Source organism: Suricata suricatta, chromosome 10 (assembly GCF_006229205.1).
Source record: "Suricata suricatta isolate VVHF042 chromosome 10, meerkat_22Aug2017_6uvM2_HiC, whole genome shotgun sequence".
Lineage (NCBI taxonomy): Eukaryota > Metazoa > Chordata > Mammalia > Carnivora > Herpestidae > Suricata > Suricata suricatta.
In genome coordinates, this window is record NC_043709.1 from 81,127,345 (window position 1) to 81,149,354 (window position 22,010).

At 39.4% G+C, this 22,010-nt stretch overlaps 1 protein-coding gene across 1 annotated transcript in view; it reads right to left on the reverse strand.

Moving 5' to 3' along the window:
* The window catches only part of LRMP (lymphoid restricted membrane protein), a 71,042-nt gene that overhangs the window by 39,699 nt on the left and 9,333 nt on the right, over positions 1-22,010 (reverse strand). Inside the window, exons 3-9 of the mRNA XM_029953646.1 lie at positions 15,284-15,398; positions 14,679-14,841; positions 7,225-7,286; positions 6,034-6,114; positions 5,145-5,241; positions 2,387-2,534; positions 1,576-1,657 (exon numbers count right to left, since the gene is read on the reverse strand). Coding sequence (XP_029809506.1) covers positions 1,576-1,657; positions 2,387-2,534; positions 5,145-5,241; positions 6,034-6,114; positions 7,225-7,286; positions 14,679-14,841; positions 15,284-15,398 — 748 coding nt within the window. The remainder of the gene's footprint in view (positions 1-1,575; positions 1,658-2,386; positions 2,535-5,144; positions 5,242-6,033; positions 6,115-7,224; positions 7,287-14,678; positions 14,842-15,283; positions 15,399-22,010) is intronic.

The window sequence follows — 22,010 nt, forward strand, 5'->3', positions numbered from 1 at the left end:
GCACCCGAAAAACAATCCAGTGAAGAAACAGGCAGAAGACATGTCTTCTTTTCCAAAGAGGACATCCAGATGGCCAATAGACACGTGAAAAGATGCTCAACATCACTCATCATCAGAGAAATACAAATCAAAACCACATTGAGATATTACCTCACACTGATCAGAGGGGTTAAAATTAACAACTCAGGAAACAACAGATGTTGACAAGGATGTGAAGAAACGGGAACCCTCTTGCACTATTGGTGGGAATGTAAACTGGTGCAGCCACTCTGGAAAACAGTGTGGAGGTTCCTCAAAAAATTGAAAATAGAATTACCCTATGACCCAGCAATAGCACTGCTAGGAATTTATCCAAAGGATACAGGAGTGCTGATGTATACAGTTACATGTACCCCAGTGTTTACAGCAGTGCTTTCAACAGTAGCCAAATTATGGAAAGAGCCCAAATGTCCATCAACTGATGAATAAAGAAGATGTGGTTTATACATACAATAAAATACTACATGGCAATGAGAAAGAATGAAATTTTGCCATTTGCAACAACATGGATGAGAACTGGAGGGTATTATGCTAAGTGAAATAAGTCTGTCAGAGAAAGATATCATGTTTTCACTCATGTGTGGAATTTGAGAAACTTAACAGTCTCTTCAAGAAGAGAAGGGGAAAAAATAGTTTCAAACAGAGAGGGAGGCAAACCATAAGAGACTCTTAAATACAGAGAACAAACAGGATTGATGGGGGAGCAGGGGGAGAGGGGAAAATGGGTGATGGGCTTGAAGAGGGCACTTGTTGGGATAAGCACTGGGTGTTGTATGTAAGCAATGAATCATGGGAATCTACTCCTGAAGCCAAGAGCACGCTGATACACTGTATGATAGTTAATTGACAATAAATTATATTTGAAAAATAAAGGCATTTAACTGAATAAATTAATATGTAAATTATATTTCAAGCAATTAAAACAAGGAAGAATAATGGATTGTTAGATCCTGAAACAGAACTGTCTGCTCCTTTTGATTGAGAAGACTGGAGAGCTTGGTCTCAGCTGCAGACAGAGGGATTGCTCCATACATACCTCCATAACCTGGGGAGTTTGCCTAAATGATTTGTTATTTAGTGTTATTCCTTTTTGGTAGAGAAGTAGCATTAGCACCTAACTGCAGTGATAAATATTCTCTGGGCCTTGCCCTACCTCGTGACTTTTTACAGCATTTCAAAGATTATCTAGGCTCGACTTCGATTCTTAGAGAGACAATGAGACCTAAGACTGATAGCCATTAGTAAATTTTAAGTCCCAAACTAGGCTGCCTCTCAAAATGTTCAGCATACTTCACCAAAATCTCCTTTTGTCTATATATCCTTGAGTTTGTACTACAGAAGGGGTCGAAAGCCCCCATAATGACTGAATTTTAATTTCTTATCAAGAAAGGTTGACATTTCTCCTGCATTATACAAAGTATGTAAGATTCACACTTTCTATAAGAGTGTCCATATACTTCAAAAAAATATACTCCTAGAAGAGGACCAGGATATGGTAGTGCTAAAAGTAATGTTGAAATATAGTCAAATGCTCACTTCCATCCTTAGGTCATCATCCATCCTGATGCAGCCTGAAAGATCTGTTCCTGAGTGGGGGCCAACTTCAGGACTGGGGCACCTGGCAACAGAAGACAAGGTTCCTTACTCCCAATGGAAAGACCTAGAATTTCAGCAAATACTAAATGTTTCCCTTCTCTGCCTCAGCTTAACCAAATTTCTCATTAAGTTCTGGGTTTTAGTAAGCATAAGGAAAGAGAGCTCCAACCTCCACCAGAGAGAGATGGCAAACCATAGAGAATCTAGCCATAAATGGAAATAAAGAATTTGCAATTCAAAGACTGGTTTCTGCATCTGCGACACAGAAAGGAAGTTTCACTGGGGTGCACAGTGCTCATAAACCCCACTGACATTTCCAAACTTTTCCTAAGGACGGTCAGTCTGTGTACTCCGAAAGGTGAGCACAGGAGCTTCGGGGGAGGGTGGGTGTGGCCGCAGGGATTTGCAAAGGCTCATTAACCTTGAAGAACAAGGAATAGAATTATGATCAAAACCTATCTGGATAAGTTAACTTAGAGTAACTTGGAAACTTTTCAGGTAGCCCTATTTGTCTTTTACATTTTAGAATAGATGTTGTTGAATTTAAAGAGCAAGAAAACTGCATTTCAAGAAAACTAGAGAGATACCTTTAAAGTTGCCAATTTTCAGAAAGAGAAGTTCCACAATAAAAACTTCTTAGTTAACATGTTAAGGTCTCAGGATACAAAAGTTTAGCTGATTCAAAGCTTAGGCAGTAGGACTAGGCCGCCCACGAAGAACAGGGTAAATATATTTTGCTCTTTTAACGTACTTGTGTCTTCCAGTCACATCCATAGCATCATCCCCAGTGTCCCCAGTGTTGGGCCGTTCACATGAAGCTTGGATTCGGTTGGCTACACCTGAGAAAGGTGTCAATTCCAGTCTTGGAATCACTGTAAGGCTCTCTAGATGCAAGGCATCTGCAGAACAGAAAAGAATAAAAACAAAAATTTATTTCTGGTTTGAACGATATTTTACATATATACACATATACGTACGTACATATATATTCTTTCCCTCCTGAGAGACTGAACCATTTCTGAAAAAGCAGAAGTCAGTTCAATTCTATTTTAACATAACCCTCCCCGTCCTTGTTGCCTAGTTATATGAAGTGAAAATGCCAATTTTTTAAGCAAAGTGGGGAGGGGGTAGAAAATCCCTACCGAGCAAGCAATTAGAGGGTTCAGCAATCTGCGACCAGAAGGTAAAATCCAGCCTGATTTGTAAGTAAAGTTTTACTGTAACACAGATACACCCATTCATTCAATATTGTCTACGGCTGCTCGTGTGATACAGCAGCAAAGCTGAGTAGTTGCTGCAGAAACCATAGAGCCTGCAAAGCCTAACGTATTTACTATCTGGTCCTTTACAGAGGCAGTTTGCCAACCTCTGAAGGAGAAAATGGTCACATGCTGTGATTAGAACTCGTTAAAGACACAGAAGAAATAGAGTGACAAACTGTGTTTTCTGGAGAAAAACATCTTGTTATGTGTTTTTCTGAGTATAGAAAGCATCAGAGTTTAGTAGAAAAAATAGGCTTTGGAATCAATCACAACTTTTTAATTCAAATCCTGGTTCTACCACATACTAGCTGTGTGATCTAGATAAATAACTAAACCACTCTGAGCCTCAGTTTACTTACATATGAAGGGACACATGACCTTGGGCAAATTACTAACTCAGTATTTCTCCATTTATTTATTTATTTATAGTTTATTTGAGAGAGAGAGTGAGAGAGCATGAGTGGGGGAGGGGCAGAGAGAGAGAGAGAGAGAGAGAGAGAGAGAGAGAGAGAGAGAGAGGAAGAAAGAGAATTGGGCACTGTCAGCACAGAGCCCAATGTAGAACTCAAACTCACAGACTGTGAGGTCGTGACCTGAGCCGAAATCAAGAGTTGGACACAATGGGGTGCCTGGGTGGCTGGCTCAGTTGGTTAAGCATCCGGCTTCAGCTCAGGTCATGATCTCACAGTTCATGGGTTCAAGCCCCGTGTCGGGCTCTGTGCTGACAGCTAGCTCAGAGCCTGTATCTCCCTCTCTCTGACCCTCCCCTGCTCGCACTATCTCTGTCTTTCAAAAAAAAAAAAAAAAAAGAGTTGGACACTAACTGACTGGGCCACCTAGGCACCCCTCTTTCCTCATCTTTAAAATGGAAATGACATTAGCATCTGCCTGGAAGGGAGATGGTGATGAAAGGAGGTAACAGCTATGTTAAGAGCGGAGAACTGTGCCTGGCACACAGCAGACACTCATAGGGACTGTTGACATTACAGTCATGTTACTACCCCTGGGTTAGTGTGAATAAAGTCATCTAGAGAGAGCACGAAGCTGCTGTGAGAAACAAAAAGGCCATTCCATTAGCAGTGGTAGCACTTTTCCTTTCTCTACCTGAAATGACAACAGATCACTCTACTTTCTATTTATTTCTTAACTTTATCTGATAATCACCCCCTTTCTTTTGTCATTTCAGAACCAGGCATTAACTTTTGCTTTCAATCACATCTAGGTTGTGATGAGAGATGAGAGATGTCACTGCTTTGAGCATTTCCAAAGATAAAGCTTCTCCTCAGCCGGGCATTGAGTAATAGCCCACGGATGACCTCAAACTTGCTCCAAACTTACATTCTACTATATCCCAGCCAAAGTCCTGTTTCCAAAATGACTTGTCCAGTTTTGATTCTTCTTCACACACTCGAGGCCTTTGCATTCTTCTGTTTTATTTTGTTTTCCTCTCATGTCATTCTCCTCAGTTAGAATACTTTGTCCGTGCCTTTTGCTTTTCTAAATGCAACCCATCTTTCAAGGCCTGGTTCAACTCTCATTTCTTCTATGGAGACTTCTCTGAGCCCATTCTTTTTTTTTTTTTTTTTTTGGAATATATGTATTTTTAAGTTTATTTATTTATTTTGAGAAAGAGAGAGCCAGCACAAGCAGAGGAGGGACAGAGAGGGAGGGGGAGACAGAATCTCAAGCAAGCTCTGTGCTGCTAGCACAGAGCCTGATGTGGGACTCAATCCCACAAACTGTGAGATCATGTCCTAAGCCAAGATCAAGTCTCAGATACTTAACTGACTGAGCCACCCAGGCACCCTCTCTGGGTCCATTCTAATCTGCATGATAATCTGTGAGCTATTTTAAGATTGATTCTTGGGGTGCCTGGGTGGCTCAGTCAGTTAAGCGTCCGGCTTCAGCTCAGGTTATGATCTCATGGTTCATGGGTTCGAGCCCTGCATCAGGCTCTGTGCTGACCGCTCAGAGCCTGGAGCCTGCTTCAGATCCTGTGTCTCCATCTCTCTCTGCCCCTCCCCTGCTCTCAAAAAAAAAAAAAAAGATTCTTTATTATACATAATCTGATGCCCTGCACAGAGTAAATCCTCAAACCTAAGTTCATTGGCTGAATTCAGTGATAAATATCCAAGCATTCAACAACTTTCCATGTACAAATATAATTGTGATTATTTACCCTTTCACCAAGACCCTTACCTTCAGACATGCCTGAGAAGGTATAGGCGGGGGGCTGTCCATGCTTACCCAGCAGAGGTGTGTACCAGCACGTATGTTTGAAGGTCAGGGGTGTCTGATGTATTCTTGCTTCTTGACCGCTATGTTGTTTATGGCAACACTGCTTCTGAATAGAAAATTGAGTAGTGTTAGCTATCTAAAGGGATGTAATGGCATATTGCATTATCTACTCTCTTTATCCCCAAAGGCAGAAAGAGTATTACCGGTCTCAAAAAACCCGGAGAGAAAGATCAAGAAAAAATAAATGGTGTCAAGTAATAAAGCTTTCATCCTTTTGAACAAAAGGTATACTTTACCCTATGGATAAACTATAATTCTCAGTAAAAATCACAGTTCAAGAATTCAACAGAATTCTATCAATTCCCAATAATCGACATTCTTATATAAACAAAAGCCTTGAGGAAAGAGGTATGGGTGAGGGGCAAGCTTAGTTATAATATAGCTCATCATGATATCACAATACACGTTATTTATTTATTTATTTTTAATTTTTTTTAATGTTTTATTTATTTTTGATACAGAGAGAGACAGAGCATGAGAGGGGGAGGGGCCAGGCTCCAGGCTCTGAGCGGTCAGCATAGAGCCTGATGCAGGGCTCGAACCCACAAACGTGAGATCTGACCTGAGCTGAAGCCGGAGGCTTAACCAATGCGCCACCCAGGAGCCCCACAATACACATAATTTAAAATATTGCCATGTCATAGGGTCCACCAGCAGTGTATGCATGTGTGTGATAAAGAAAAAGAACAGGCATCCATTGCTTCATTTCAAACTCTCAAGGGAAAGTGGTAGAGTTTAAAGTTCTGAGACCCCTAATACATACTGGACCTAGCTTTCTATTTTGGCAAAGCAGTGATTCACAACAGGCACTTACATCATTTCGAAAACTTAAACTCACCAGCTGCTCTTGAAGAGGTCGTTGGATTCCATCTGTGCAGGACAAGGGATCACCGTCAGGAAATTCCTCATCTAAACAGTTCTGTTATGAGAAAATGGCGGAACGTATTCAAAGACAGAACAATGACAGAGTCCAAGATACAAAACATGTTACACTTACGAGAAGACACGGTGCTGCATGAGGAGGGGGGTTACTGGCCAGTTCTTTCTAGTGCTCCACTTTAAGGGAACAGGCTCGTAATTGTAAAGCTTTTATTGCATTTTCCTCATTACTTGTTCTAGGAATGAAATCCAAAGATCAGGGACCGGAAATACCAGGGCTTTGTCATTGAAATCTTCAGGCAGAGGCCAAAGATTTCTGGAGACGCGTCACTGTAGTGAAAATGGTGTCTGTGAAACTTCTATAGCTATCAAATTGTGGCCTTAGTCCGAGAGGTAGATACATATCTATCGTGGTTGTATTATAATATAAAGTCATATGGGTGGCTCCTGATATGATTAAAGAATATTTAGATGTGGAGGTTTTTCCACTTCAACTTATTATGGGGGGGATTCTAGGCCCTCTGCCTAGCTTAGTCTCCCACATGAATAATTCTTGATCTAAACAGATGTGCCTACAATACGCCCTGGAAACACACACATGCAGACATCACCCCTCTCTCTTCCGCTCTCCAGTCCCTTCCCCCAGTGCTGACCGTACTGTTCCTTATGTTCCTCATTTATGAACAAAAAGGAGAAATTCACTAAGTATCAGAAGGGAAAGAGACACATTGAACTCTTCCATGGATATATTGGGATATCCAGACAAAAAGGGGTTGAACGTTTAATTCAAACAGGAGGAAAAAAAGAGACAGTAACCATCCCGGCCCATCCGCGAGCGCATATTCAACAGTATCAGAAAGGAGGTCCCTCAGATAAAAAACTAACAGATACAGTAAAGTCTCAAATGCTTCCTCTTTGAAAGATGTTATTAAAAGCCATCCACTAATGTGAGTTCTCCCCTCTTGTTTTGCTAAATGCTTTCAGTGCACAAGAGAACAAAGTCCTCAGATCATTTTCTTCTAACTGGTTATTTAATTTTATGATCAAAATCAATATCTATTTTAAATCAGCTTCAAAACCTTACACAGATTGGACTCACAGTAAACACACATCACAAGGTTTTTTTTTTTGTTTGTTTGTTTGTTTTTACCTGAAACAGCAAGCCATGGAGTCGTCCTTTAATTAACTTCTTTCTCAGTGACTCAACTGTTGCTATAAAAAAAAATTCATAACCACCTTAATATGGCCATTAGTAACCCCCCTTTTCCCTTGGTTAATTTCATAAACTTTTAACAGCTTTAAATTTGGGGCCTGAGGAAAGGAGAGGGAAAACTAGGACGTCTGAGAACTGTGGTCTCAAATCATGTCCTGGGGCAATGGAAAAAAAGAGAACAGAGGCTGGAGAGGCTAAACCACTATTACCCTTGGGTATTTAAAATAATCTTGATGGGGCCCCTGGGTGGCTAAGTCAGTGAAGCGGCTGACTTCAGCTCAGGTCATGACCTCCCAGTTCCTGAGTTCAAGCCCCGCATTGGGCTCTGTGCTGACAGCTCAGAGTCTGGAGCCTGCTTTGGATTCAGTGTCTCCCTCTCTCCCTGCCCCTCCCCAACTCATGCTTTGTGTCTCTCCCTCTCTCTCTTTCAAAAATAAACATTTAAAAAATTCAAAACAAAATTAACCTTGATAGATGCAAGTGAATACTGTCCTAGAAGTGAGTCATAGCATTATTTCACTTTAACATAGGAATACACCTTAGAGGTCATCAGTCCAAATGCCTAAAAGGTGGAAATCCTGTCTCCAAGCAGCGTCTGCTGGAGCTATGAGTGATGGGAGCCCTGGAAGCTCCCAGAATCCTACAGGTAGGTCTGAGACTATGAGAACACAGTTGTCCAGAGGATTTCAATGATGAATCGTTATGCATGGAGCTGGGATCAGACGCCTAGGATAATGCTCAACTCAGTGTATTCTTTCGTGAAATTAAAAATATTTGTCTTTCTACTTAAGTGAAATCTGTCTCCTGGTAACTTCCAAATTCTCATCTCTGGAGTAACAGAAATGAAGAAAAAAAAAATACCATTTTAACTCTGAGTTACATAGTAATATATTCCTTATCTGATAATCCTTACTCTTTGAAATATAGCCAAGAACCAGAAAACAGGCCCAAATCTTTTGAACCAAAAGAGACATTGATAGGCCTGCCCTTTATTGATGTGGCAACTCCTCACACTTCCACTCATGCAGTGGGCTCTGAATTTATACATAAATCTCACAAGTTCTGTGTTCTCAGCCCACAGATGATTAAAAACAAAAATTAAATGAGGGTAGGAAGCTCTGCTAGATGGAGACATATTAATAGCTGCCGCTTTTTTTTTTTTTTGTATCACTAACAGCCTGGAAAATTAACAGCAAATATGCTGGTGTCCAAAACACATGTGATTCTGGTGCTTATTTTAAAGACCAACAGTTTTATATCTCAATAGCCTGAAGAAATTCTGAGCCATGAAAATAATGCTACTTCATGTGAAAAGTACATAATCTATAAAATTTTTTTCTAGGAAAAAAGCTTGAAAAATTAAGTAAAATTCTATTTTGTTAGCCTTTTCTTTTCTTTTTTTTTTTTTGGTAAAAATAACTTAATTTGCAACTAAGCTTGACACAGTGTTACCAGGCTCCTAGGAGGAAAACATTTTTTTTTTAAATTTCTAACACATTTAAGTAATAAAATTATTTATTATTTTTTAAAAAATGTTTTTTATTTATTTTTGAGAGACAGAGAGAGACAGCGCGAGCTGGGGAGGGTCAGAGAGAGAGGGAGATACAGAACCTAAAGTAGGCTCCAGGCTCTGAGCTGTCAGCACAGAGCCCGACGTGGGGCTCAAACCCACAGACTGTGAGATCATGACCTGAGCTGAAGCCAGATGCTCAACCGACTGAGCCACCCCAGCACCCCAAAAATTATTTAATTTTTAATACGTAAAACTCTAATAAAGATTCAATTTTAGAAAATTCTGTGTTAACTCCATAAATAAAGCCCTACTTCTCCAGACCTAAGCAATAGCAACCAAACCTTTTAGAAGTGGCCAATATTATGTCTCTGAAGGTTGTATATCTCCAAAACACTATCTTTGAATTTTCCAATTAAGCTTGTGCTTCAGAAGAAATAATGAGCTAGTAGAAGACTGCCTACATTGCCCATCTGCTTTCCCACCAGGCAATCTTGGGTTTTAGGAATAGTCCATCTCAAAGCATTTCACTGTAAACCTTATTTCAACAGATGTTTTGTGAAACATGTAGCAAGTATTTCCATATGTTCTATAAGGCAAAACATGTTGCCTCTATGACCCTAATTTGCATTCACCTTTGCATTCTCTTTTACGTGTTTGGGGTTGGACCTGCGGTGTCTCTAGGACATTTAGATTTCACATGGAAGCAAATAAAACAATGGCCACTGTATCTCCTGCTGTTGCCATCTGTGATATAGGATGGGACCAGGTGTCTTGGATACTTTGCCTTTGAAGGAAGCTGAGACAAAACAACTTTCCAAATGACTATGCAATGTGGCTTTCGGGCAAAGGCCCTGCAATTAATTGGCTGTTGCTAATATAAAGTCATAGTACTAGAGCTATAATAATGTTAGCTCTCAGTGATGGTTAATATTTAAGAAGTATGAACTTTTATAACACAATATATGTGTTACCTCATGTTCTGTAAAACCATGTATTAAAAAACATCACGTTTCATTGAAAACCACAGACTAGCAGAAAATAATTCACAACACACATGTGTCAAAGGACTTGTATCCAAAATATGTCAAGAAATCTTCTAACTCAATAACAAAAGGACAAACGTCCTAATTTGCAAATGGGCAAAAGACTTAGATGTTTTGCAAAGAAGATATGTAATAGCCAACCAGCACAACAAATGAAAATCACAAGATACCCAGGGGAGTGTCAAAAAAGAAAAAGACTGACAGGCCGAACACTGATGTTGTAGAGCATCTGGAAATCTCACACATTGCTGGTGAGAGAGTGAAATATGTTAGTGATCCTACAGAAAACTGGCAGTTTCTTCAAAAGCTAGTTACAAATACATTACAACCTAACAACTCTGCTCAGAGATCTTTATCCAGTTAAAGAAAAATACATGTCCATTCAAGGACTCATACATAGAAGTTCATAGCAGCTTACTCCTTAACACCCCCAAACCGCAAATAACTTAGATGTCTAATAATAAGAGAAAAGATAATCAAATGGTGGAACATTCATACCAAGAAATACAGTTCAATACACTGAGAAACACAACACATTAAGACAAGTGTTATGTTGAGGGTAAGGAGACCGATACAAACAAGAGCACATACTTAATATCTCAATTCTCGAGGCTAAACTAACCCATCAGATCAGAGGCTGATGCTGGGCGCCTGGGGGCTCAGTCAGTTAGGCATCCAACTCTTGATTTCAGCTCAAATTATCATCTCACGGTTCTGTTGGTGGGATCAAACCCCATGTAGGGCTCTCGGCTGACAGCACAGAGTCTGCTTAAGGCGCTCGCGCGCGCACGCGCACACTCTCTCGCTCGCTCGCTCTCTCTCTCTCTCTCTCTCTCTCTCTCTCCTTTTCTCTCTGCACCTCCCCTACCCCCTGCTCGCAGACATACTCTCTCTTTCAAAATAAATACGAATTTAACAACAAGAAAGATCAGAGGCTGATCCCTGTCTGTAGTGGAGGAGGTCGGGGAGGGGCAGTGACTGGAAAGTAGCACAGGGGAACTTTCTTGGGTTATAGAAGTTCTGTGTTTCAATGTGCATTTGGCAAAATGGTTAAACACTACACTTGAGATCTGAATATTTCATGATACTTTAATTGTGCATCAATAAAAAGACGAATGTAAAAATTATAAGATCAAAAATGAGTTTATGAGATAAACACAGTTCAGGAGAGAACACTAAAAACACATATACAACACTGCAACCAGAGCGCCGACCAACACTGTTATAAACTTAGTGCCTCGGGAAGAAAATCTGTACCACTGAGACATGCGTCTTAAAATGACTAAAGACAGCCTCACAGGATAATAGAAATGTACAATAACAAAAGCGTGGAGACGCTGGCGACATTTAAATGGCACAGTGCTGGAGGGGTGCTAAGAAAACGCAGATGGAAGTAGAGCTCTCAGGCAGCGGGACTGCCAACGTGAACACAGGAGGGACTACGGTCTGCCACAAGCCAGAGCTCTGCCAGGCTGGGTGGCCTCTCCGGGGAGGGAGGCCCAGGTGCAGACACTTGATTTTAATTTTTTTTAAGTAAAGGCGAAAGGGCTCCTGCTGCCTGTCAGCCGCCAAGCTGAATGCTTCTTCCTTCCCTGTCGAAGGTTACAGTTCTCTGCATATCAGCCCAGATCCTATTCCCAGGAAAATCATGAATGAAATGATGTAACTTCCATATAGCGCTCACATGTCATGACCCATTTGCTGATGGTGAATGAGGCAATGCACGTGGCAGAAACATGCTCCAGCAGAACAGACTTTACCAAGTATGACCAAGCACTGGCTAGTGTTTTGCATGTGTTATTTATAAATTAACTACTGCATTTTCTGAAAGAGGTTACTGAGACTCAGAGAGGTAAAGTGATTTGCCCAACATTACCCAGTTTCTCATTTGTAGACTTAGAATCAGAATGTAGGTTTAACTTCAAATACCATACTCTTAATCATTATGTTATACTGCCTCCTAGATGATTTTATCCATTTCTGCATCCTGCACTTGGGAAAATTTAGGCCCCCATCCCATCAGAGTTGTTGAGCAAGTTCTTTCTGACTTTGGGTTTTTTCCCTTGGTTCTCAACGCAACACCTGTCTTTAAGTGTCTCAATCACATGAACCCTTCTTTCTTGTCTCATTTCCCTCTCGTGTACTGACTGCTCAAGACATGTGGCTCTCATCTTGCATCCATCCTCAAAGCCAGATGGCTGTTATCTGTCCCATATCTCATGCCCTTTATGCTAGGGACAGGAAGTCAGAAGAGAGTTTGCAGTGAGATCATCTAGGTGAAAGCCTTCTCTAAACTATAAAGTTAATAGAGACACTATGCTCAAATAAGAAATTTATTATATACAGGAACTTCTTGGGGTCTATTGCCAAGGAAATATTTATAATGTCTACAGGAAATTAAGTCCCTCAATGTTGGTTAAATCAGGGACTCAATGAAGATTCCATGTGGGACAGGGGCAAGAAGAGGATGAACAGCAAAGAGGTGACAGTTTGATTGGATCAAGTGGTCTATGTTTCATGTACATTAGATTCACTCTAATATGTTGGGTAAATACTCTAGATCTAAGAGGACTTTTTATTCCCTTTTGAAAACAAACATCCATTTATACATCTAGTATTGCTTTTGTTAACAAGACACCTAGATACATACGTAGGTAAGAAGCAAAAGAAAGAAAATATGTAAGGAATCATTCCAGAAACTTAGCAATTCTAATGGCATATATCATGAAAGCAAGCATGTACACTAGTAACTAAGTCTAGTCCTGATGGCAGCTGAAAGCTTGACTATTACTTATTCAATATTAAGTTCAGGACTTCTAATCACGTTGTAAACAACTTCCTAGTTTCAGCTTATGAACACTGTCCTTCACCTTAACATTTGGACAAAATAACCGAATCTGCACCCAATTTGCTAATGAACCTTTCTTAGATACAACAGAAAGTAATTGCCTTAAACACTTAGTAAATTTATTAAGCTAACCAGAAAGTTTCAGAAGAGCTAAATGCATTTGAATATTTTTGTTTTCTGACTCAGAATTCAAACGTCTGACTCAGAATTCAAACAGCATGTGGTGGCAGTGGTAATGGTGGAATGTGCCAGGATGTGTTTATGTGATAACTGTCCTACCTCACTGACATTTATTCACAGTCTATCTGGAAAATCTGCTCTACAGAACATCTCAAAAATATGTGCTACTTAAATTTCCCTCTTGTTGCAAGGTTGATTTTAAAGGGCATTGTTAGAAAAATTCTCATAAGCAAATGGTCTTCAGAGAAAAATCTTGGTATGTATGCCTATGTATGCCTTCCAAGGGCAGCCAAAGATACAAACAAATACAAAAAGTTCAAAAAGCCAGGCAAGTTGTGAGCAACTCAAGATAGAAAGGAAGTATCCACTCTACTTTATTCAGCCAGAAAAAAAAAAATACATGCCTGTGACCCAGGGTAGCCCTCATATTCTGTTTTTAATAATATTTGGATTGATAAACTGGGAAGACAGGAGCAAGTTCATAATATCAAGAAGCTATATTTTGGAATAAATTACAAAAGTTGAGTCTTCCAAGAAGGTACTATAAGGAAATCAAGATGAGGGGAGTTGGAGGAGGAGATAAATTCTTAGTTTTATAAAATGGTGAATATAATACTGATTTAATCAAAGATAAATATAACTGAACCAAAAGATTAGTCCTCTAAGCACAGTGTCTAAAGCAAAAATACCATAAGCCAAATCTGGAATGCCTTGTTATTTATGTCTCAAAATGAACACTTCTAATCACAAGGAAACTTTTTCCAATACCTTCTGAGCGTTCATAAAATAGCACACAGATTATGTAATTTCATGCCGTACACTGTCTGATGAAGTAAAGTAAACCAATAGTTAGAATTATTGAAAACCAGCAAGTTCTGCAAGGTTTAAAAATTATAATAAATTAAATAATTATTGTTATATTAGAACTAGTCAAGTCCTTTAAACTTTTCAACAGCTTTCTCAGAGAGCAAAAGAAAGGGTACAAAATATCCAAACAAATCCATCTCTATCTCACCTGAAGCTTCTAATTCACTTGTTTGTTACCCAAACCAGTAACTGTCTCTAAAAAGAATATCTAGGACCACCAGAACAAAAAGCTAGCCAAACAAAAAAAAGTGTCTGATAAATGTTCAAATAAGTAAGCTTTATTTTTACCAAATTATGTTTCTAGAATAAATTAAGCTTATAAATGATCTGACAACTGTCATTTGATAATTGTCTCTTCACATAAATCCTCAGAAAAAATTAATCTACTTTTAGGTAATACAGAAAAATACCAAATATTCTAATTTTTAAACCAAAATACATGTGTAAAAAACACATTAAAGTTCAAAAAGGATTCTCATATATTTAATATATGGATACACTGAATTCATAAGTATTTTGACCAACCTGAAAATAATTACTTAAAAGAAAATAGAGAGCTGATCTTTTTCTACTGTGTCATGAGTATAAGAGAACTAATAAAATCAGAGTCGAATATGTAAGCCATTTGCAAGTCCAAATATCCCATGCATACAACATTTTTTTCCCTTGTTTACTTTTGCAGATCTCGAGAACTTTAATTTTTAAAGAAATAGCAGTCATGGCCAAATATAGCTCATAATAAACTGAAAGGGAAAGTTAATTGTTAAATCAATCTACTTAGCCACTAGGCAAATCTCTGGAAAGCCCACAATTCTGCCTTCTGGAACAATTTCATTGTCATAAAGGCAGTGATAATACAGAAGCTGTAATCTATAAAAATGGTCGTAGTCCTTTTGCTCAGGTGGACTGAATTGGGACATAACAAATATTTGCTACTCACTTTTCAATTTTCTTGTCTTCCGTTCAAGTGTCTGGCAAGTATTCACTAACTCAGTATTTTTAGTCTGAAGATTCCGTTGTTCTGAAATTGCTTCCTCTAATTTATGCAGCAAAGACTTAGCTTTATCACTGGCTGAGCGGGCTGCCCGATCTCGATCCTCAACCTGGACACGTACAGTTAACAGCAGAGTTCAGCAGAGTGGCCAGGAAAGAAAGCAATTGAGCATTCACTGTAACTATGCACATGAAACTGAAAATGTGCTTTTCTTCTCAGGGAAGTGATAAGCCTCTACTGAACTTCTGCAATTCTGTGTTTGCATGGGCTTTGTATGCCTGAGCTATTTCTACAGCGGTAAAAGTTCTGATATGTCAAGTTGCCTCTTTCTGCAAAGATGCCTCTTTCATCAGTAGGCTGTTGACACCGCCTCTCTTACAACTCCCCTTTACTTCCTCCACTCACTGCTGGTCACCAGGGACTGAACTTCGCAGTTCCTCTTTGTTGTGTTTTTTTTTTTTTTCTGTTCCTCCTCTGTTTTTTACTTCATGGTTTCAAGGACATCTGAGGAAACCTCCCTTTGAATAGAAGGTAGTCAAAGGCCCCCCTACCTGCTTTTCTCTGTCCTCCAGCCATGGGCTGTTTCCATGGACCTTCTTCCTAAGACCAGCTTTCTGGTTGACAGCATCTTCTTGCAGTTGTTCAAGGGCTTCTAGTTGTTTCTGCCTGTATTTTTAAAAAAGGAACATAAATCAAAACCACACTGAGATACCACCGCATGCCGGTCAGAGTGGCTAAAATGAACAAATCGAGAGACTATAGATGCGGGTGAGGATGTGGAGAGACGGGCACCCTCCTACACTGTTGGTGGGAATGTAAACTGGTACAGATGCTCTGGAAAACAGTGTGGAGGTTTCTTAAAAACTATCAGTAGAACTCCCCTATGACCCAGCAATAGCACTGCTGGGGATTTACCCAAGGGATACAGAAATGCTGATGCATGGGGCACATGTACCCCAATGTTCACAGCGACACTTTCAACAATGGCCAAATCATGAAAAGAGTCAAAATGTCCATCACCTGATGAATGGATCAAGAAGATGTGGTTTATCTATACAATGGAATATTACATGGCAATGAGAAAGAATGAAATCTGGCCATTTGTAGCAATGTGGATGGACCTCGAGTGTGTCACGCTAAGTGAAATAAGTCAGGCAGAGAAGGATAGATACCATATGTTTGCACTCATAGGTCTAACAGGAGAAACCTAACAGAGGACCATGTGAAGAGTGAGGGGGGGGGAAAGAGTTAGGGAGAGGGAAGGAGGCAAATCATGAGAGACTCCTGAATACTGAAAACAAACTGAGGGCTGAAGGGGGAGGGGGAAAAGGGAAGGGGAGGGTGATGGTCACGGAGGAGGGCACTTGTGGGGAAGAGCACTGGGTGTTATATGGAAACCAACTTGACAATAAACTATAAATAAAATAAATAAAAAAGGTCCAAACCACAGGCTATCAGTGACATTTCAACTAAGAGTCACCCCTGGGAAGTTGTGACAAATTGTGACTTAATACACTTCCTCAAAGATCAGAGGAAAAAGTGAAAAGTATTTAATACATACAAATGCTTAACAAATACAGAGTTTTAACCAAAGCAATCATACTGATCAGTTGGCCTGATTCCCCCACTTTACAGATAAGGTATTTGGTCTCCTATTTTACACTGGAATATTTAGTTTCCCACAAGCTACATTCATAGTAATTAGTATCAGTCACTAATTGCTTAGAGGATGGCACTATAATGAGATCACTGTGGCAGGTGCAATATTTACACATCAAAGCTAGCTTTTTTCAGAAAAAGTAAGGAAAAGACAAGAAGGAAAAAGGGGGAAAAAAAAGAAAAATAGCTTTGTTTCATGACCTTGGCCTTTTAAGAGTTGCCCATCATGAAACAGCCTAAATGTCCACCAACTGATGAATGGATCAAGAAGATGTGGTTTATCTATACAATGGAATACTACATGGCAATGAGGAAGAATTAAATCTGGCCATTTTTCAGCCATGTGCATGGACCTCAAAAGTATTATGCTAAGTGAAATAAGTCAGGCAGGGAAGGACATATACCATTATGTTGTCACACATATGTGGAACAGGAGAAACTTAGCTGAGGACCATGGGGAAGGTGAAGGGGAAAAAGTAGTTAAGGAGAGGGAGGGAGGCAAACCAGAAGAGACTCTTAAATACTGAGAACAAACTGAGGGTTGATGTGGGTGGGGGGAGAGGGGAAAATGGGTGATGTGCATGGAGGAGGGCACTTGTTGGGATGAGAACTGGGTGTTATATGGAAACCAACTTGACAATAAACTATATTTAAAAAAGTTGCCCATTATGGTAAATCATGAGCAGAGGAAGGGCTACTCTCAGGCACAGATGAAATACTAGATGTTAGTATTTCCAATGAAAGTCTTGTCTTTTCTGAAAACTTGACCCTTCTCCCTTTTTTCCTCACTCCAAATCTCTTAGTGTTATTATGTTACCCCTCTTTTGGATCCAACCCTAAGCTTCCAAATACATTAAAATGCATCTGCTCTCAGTTAGCTGATATTACTTAAACCATGTTATGTATCAATAGGTTGATGACTATCTGGAAACAACTTGACCTGAATAAGCATCTTAGCTCAAAGGGATGATAAACTTCGGGAGCTTCAAAGCAGTGAGAAAGGCACTGTCAGATTTAGGCCTTTTACATGTCTCTTAAACGTTAACAGAGTCAGAATCTCATTGTATATTGGCATAAATCTAGCGCTAACTACAAGAAGAATCACATGAGAGACAAGGATGGTTGTATTGCTTACCATCTTGGTAAACTAGCAAACAAAGCTCTAAACAAAAGTAAGAACTACCTATACAAACAACATATTGAGCTTTGTTCAATACCTTGTAATCAGTCTTTCCTTTTGTAAGTTGTGGCAAAAACATTCAACATGAGATTTATTCCCTTAACACATTTTAAGTGTATAATATTGTTAAACTAGAATTTATGTGTCTTGCATAACTGAAGCTTTATATCCATTCCATTGCAGCTCTCCATTTCCCCCTCCTCTAGGCCCTGGAAACTACCATTCAATCTTCTGCTTTTAGGGAGTTTGATATTCTAGATACTTCACAGAAATGTAATCATGACCTATTTCTCCTTCTGTGACTGGTTAATTTCATTCAGCATAATGTCCTCAAGATTTATCCATTTATCACATGTGACAAAAGTCCCTTCTTTTTAAAGACTGAGTAATATTCCATTACACACACACACACACAGATAGGTAGATAGATAATATATACCACATATATTATCTATATACCATGGATAAACATTTAGGTTTTTTCTGTATCTTGGCTATCATGAATAATGCTGTAATAAACATGGGTATGTAACTATCTTTAAGATTTTGCTTTGATTCTTTTGAACATATACCCAGAAATAGGATTACCAGATCATATGATAGTTTGTTTTTAATTTTGGGGGGAAATTCCATACTGTTTTCCAAACCAGTTGCACTCTTTTACATTTCCACCAACAGTGTACAGAGTTTTAATTCTCTACATCTTTGCATCTTTTGGTATCCTTTGGTATCTTTTGGTGTTTTTTGGTTTTTAATAATAGCCTTCTCTAACAGGTATGATTCATTCATCATTGTGAATGACTCATTGTGGGTCTTATTTGCATTTCTTTAATGATGAGTGATATAGAGCATTTTTTCATATATCTGTTGGTCAACTGTAGGTCTTCTTTGGAAAAATGTCTATTCAAGTCCTTTGCTATTTTTAAATTGGGTTATTTGGTTTTTTTGTTACTGAGTTGTGGTTCTTCACATATTTTCAATATTAACCCCTCATCAGATATATGGTTTGCAAAAATTTTCTTTCATTCCATAGGTTACCTTTTGTCTGTTCATTCTTTTATTGTTCAGAAGCTTTTTAGTCTGATGTAGATCCACTTTATCTAGATTTACTGTCATTGCTTGTACTTTTGATGTCATAGCCAAGGCCAATGTCATGAAGGTTTTCCCTCAAGTTTTCTTCTAGGAGTTTTACAGTTTTAGATCTTACATTTAAGTCTTTCATCCATATTGAATTGATTTTTGTGTATGGTTTGTTTATGGTATGATTTTGTTTTATGGTATGAACAAGGGTTCACCTTCATTCTTTTTGCATATGAATATACAGTTTTCCCAACACCATTTGTTGAAAGGACTATCCTTTCTCCACTGTGTACTGTTGACACTCTAGTCAAAGATGAATTGGCCATTTATGCATGGGTTTATTTCTGGGCACTCTACTCTATTCCACTCTCTTTAGGCCAGTAGCATGCTTTCTGAATTACCATAGCTTTGAAATAGCTACTTTAAAATAAGGAAGTTTGATACCTCCATATTTACGTTTCTTTCCCAAGATTGTTTTGGCTATTCAAGATCCTTTGTGGTTCTTTATGATTATTAGAATTACTTTTTCTATTACTGTAGAAAATACCGTTAGGATTTTGATCAATATTGTGCTGAATCTGTAGATCGCTTTAGGTAATTTGGACATTTTAACATTATTAAGTCTTCTAATCTATGAATACAGACGTCTTCGTTTATTTGTATGTTCTTCAGTTTCTTTCAGCAATGTTTTGTAGTTTTCACCTCCTTCGTTAAGTTCATTCCTCATTTATTCTTTTGGATGCTATTTTAAAGGAGATTGCTTTTCCAACTTCCTTTTTAGATAGTTCATTGTTACTGTATAGAAATGCATCTGATTTTTGTATGTTAGTTTTATATCCTGGAACTTTGCTGAATTTATTTATTTTTGAGAGAAAGGCAGAGAGAGAGGGAGACAGATAATCCAAAGCAGGCTCTGCACTGATAGTGCAGGGCTCAAACTCACAAATCATGAGATCATGACCTGAGCTGAAGGTCAGACCCTCAACTAACTGAGCCAACCAGGTGCCCTATGCATAAGATCATGTCTGGAAATACAGATGATTTTACTGCTTCCTTTCCAATGTGAATGACTTTTATTTCCTTTTCTTACTTAATTGTTCTGACTAGGTCTTCTAGTACTGTTTCTTAGGAGTGGTAAGAGTGGGCATGCTTGCTTTGGTTCAGATTTTAGAGAAAAAGCTTTCAGTTTTTTTAGTATGATATTCACTGTTTGCTTTTCATTTATGGTCTTTGTTATGCTAAGTAGTTTCTATTTCTAGTATTTTAAATGTTTTTATCATGAAAAAGAGTTAAATCTTGCCAAATGCTTTTCCTCATCATTTCAGATGGTCATGTGATATTTATCTTTTATTCTGTTAATGTATATCACATTAATTTGAACCATCCATGCATCCCAGGAATAAATCTTACATGGTCACTTTGTATTATCTTTTTAATACTTTACTGAAGTTGGATTGCTAGTATTTTGTTGCACCTATACACATCAGGAGTATTGACCCGTAGTTTTCTTTGCTTGACATGTCTTTGGTTTTGTTGTCAGCATAAAATTGACCTTATTAAAAGAATGGGGAAGTGGTTTTTCCCCTATAATTTTTTGAAAGTTTCAAAAGACACCACCTGATCCTGATCTTTATTGGGTTTTTGATTAGTGCTTCAATCTCCTTAATACTTTTTCTGTTCAGATTTTTTCTTACTGACTCAGTCTTTTTAGGTTCTATGTTCCTAAACGTCCATTTCTTCAAGGTTATCCAATTGTTGGTGTATGACTGCTTGCTCGTAGTGGTCTCTTATGATCCTCTCCCCTACCCCCACACTGTAGCATCAGTTATAGTATCTCCTCTTTTGTTTCTGATTGTTATTTTAATCTACTCTTTTTCTTAATCTAGCTACAGGATTTATCTTTAAAAAAAAAAAGACAAGTCAGACTTTCAGGGAAGATGGGAGAAGAGGAGGATCCTAGGCTCACTTCATCCCACAGATACTCCCAGATAACACACACATCAGTGTAAGTAAGACAGAAAATGACCCAAACATTGAGAGAATAGACTCTCCACAGCTAAATAAAAAAAAGAGGCCATACTGAAGAGGGTATGAAGGGCAGAGACATGGTCAGGAGCCAAAATGACTCATGGGCCTGTCTGTGGGAAGGAGGGATGCCACCAGCACAGAGAGGGCAGAGAAGCCGACTCCACACCAGGGATCTTAGGTACGGGTAAGCCACACTGGGAAGATGAATTGCCATAATGTTGGGGTTTGAAAACCAGAGGGGCCTAATTTCACAAGCTCTTACAATCAATACAGCTTAACACCTGAACTTTAAAAATCAGTGGGCTCAGCTCTAGGAGAGGGAGAGGGCAATGGGAAACTGAGCCCCTACACTTAGTACAACAAACTGTCCCGCTGAGATACAGCATAGAAGCAGCAGTGTGAAAAACATCTGGGGTGTATGGGAAGGAGATGTGTCCACCAATTCCAGATCAGGTGTTAGAGGGGCAGGGATCTTTGAAAGAGAACAAAAGAGCTGGTGTGCACCATTCCTCCCCCCTCCCCAAGTCTAGATACACAGACATTTGAGGAACCAGCACAATGCGAACACACTCTGCCTAATTTGGTAACAGTGCGCCAGAACCTGCATTCTCCTGCAGATGACCCTATTCCGTCATGGGCCAGGCAGGAGTTTGTAGGCACCCTCCTGCAGTGGATGGGCACAAACTTTCCTGGCAGTGCACTCCACCCTCCCATTCTCCTACAGACCTGTCTCTGAACAACTCCTGCCCCCACCAAAATGCCCTTGGCAGGAGTCCATTTGAAAGCAGTGCCACAAGCCTTGCAGTGTGCAAGCAGCATGGATAGGGGCCAATACCACTCCAAAATGACTCCTACCCTGGGGAGAGCGGAAGATAACCATACACACCAGTCTGTGGCCCTAGACATAGGCTGGGGGCAGGTATCTGTTCTGAATGCAATCCTTGCCCACCAATGAAAGCTTTTCATGAGACACCACAGGTAGAGCACCTTGAAGTTCAATGCTACTACACGTCTGGCAAAGGCCTGGTCTGGGACAAATCCAGCCCAGGTGGCCCCAGACTGGCCCATTAACAACACAGGGACCAAACTATGCCTACAACAGGCATGGAGAACCATTGCAGATGACTGGATTGAGGGCAAATGTGGTTCAGGCATATTACCAGTATACATGTAACACACATAGGAGACACTCCTGAAGAACCAGGTTCTGGTAAACAGAGGACATGGTACTGCAGGGCTCCACAGGATGTCTTTTTTATAAGGCCACTACTTTCAAGAGCAGGAGACATTGCTGACTTTTCTAACATATAGAAACAGTTAGACCAAAAAAA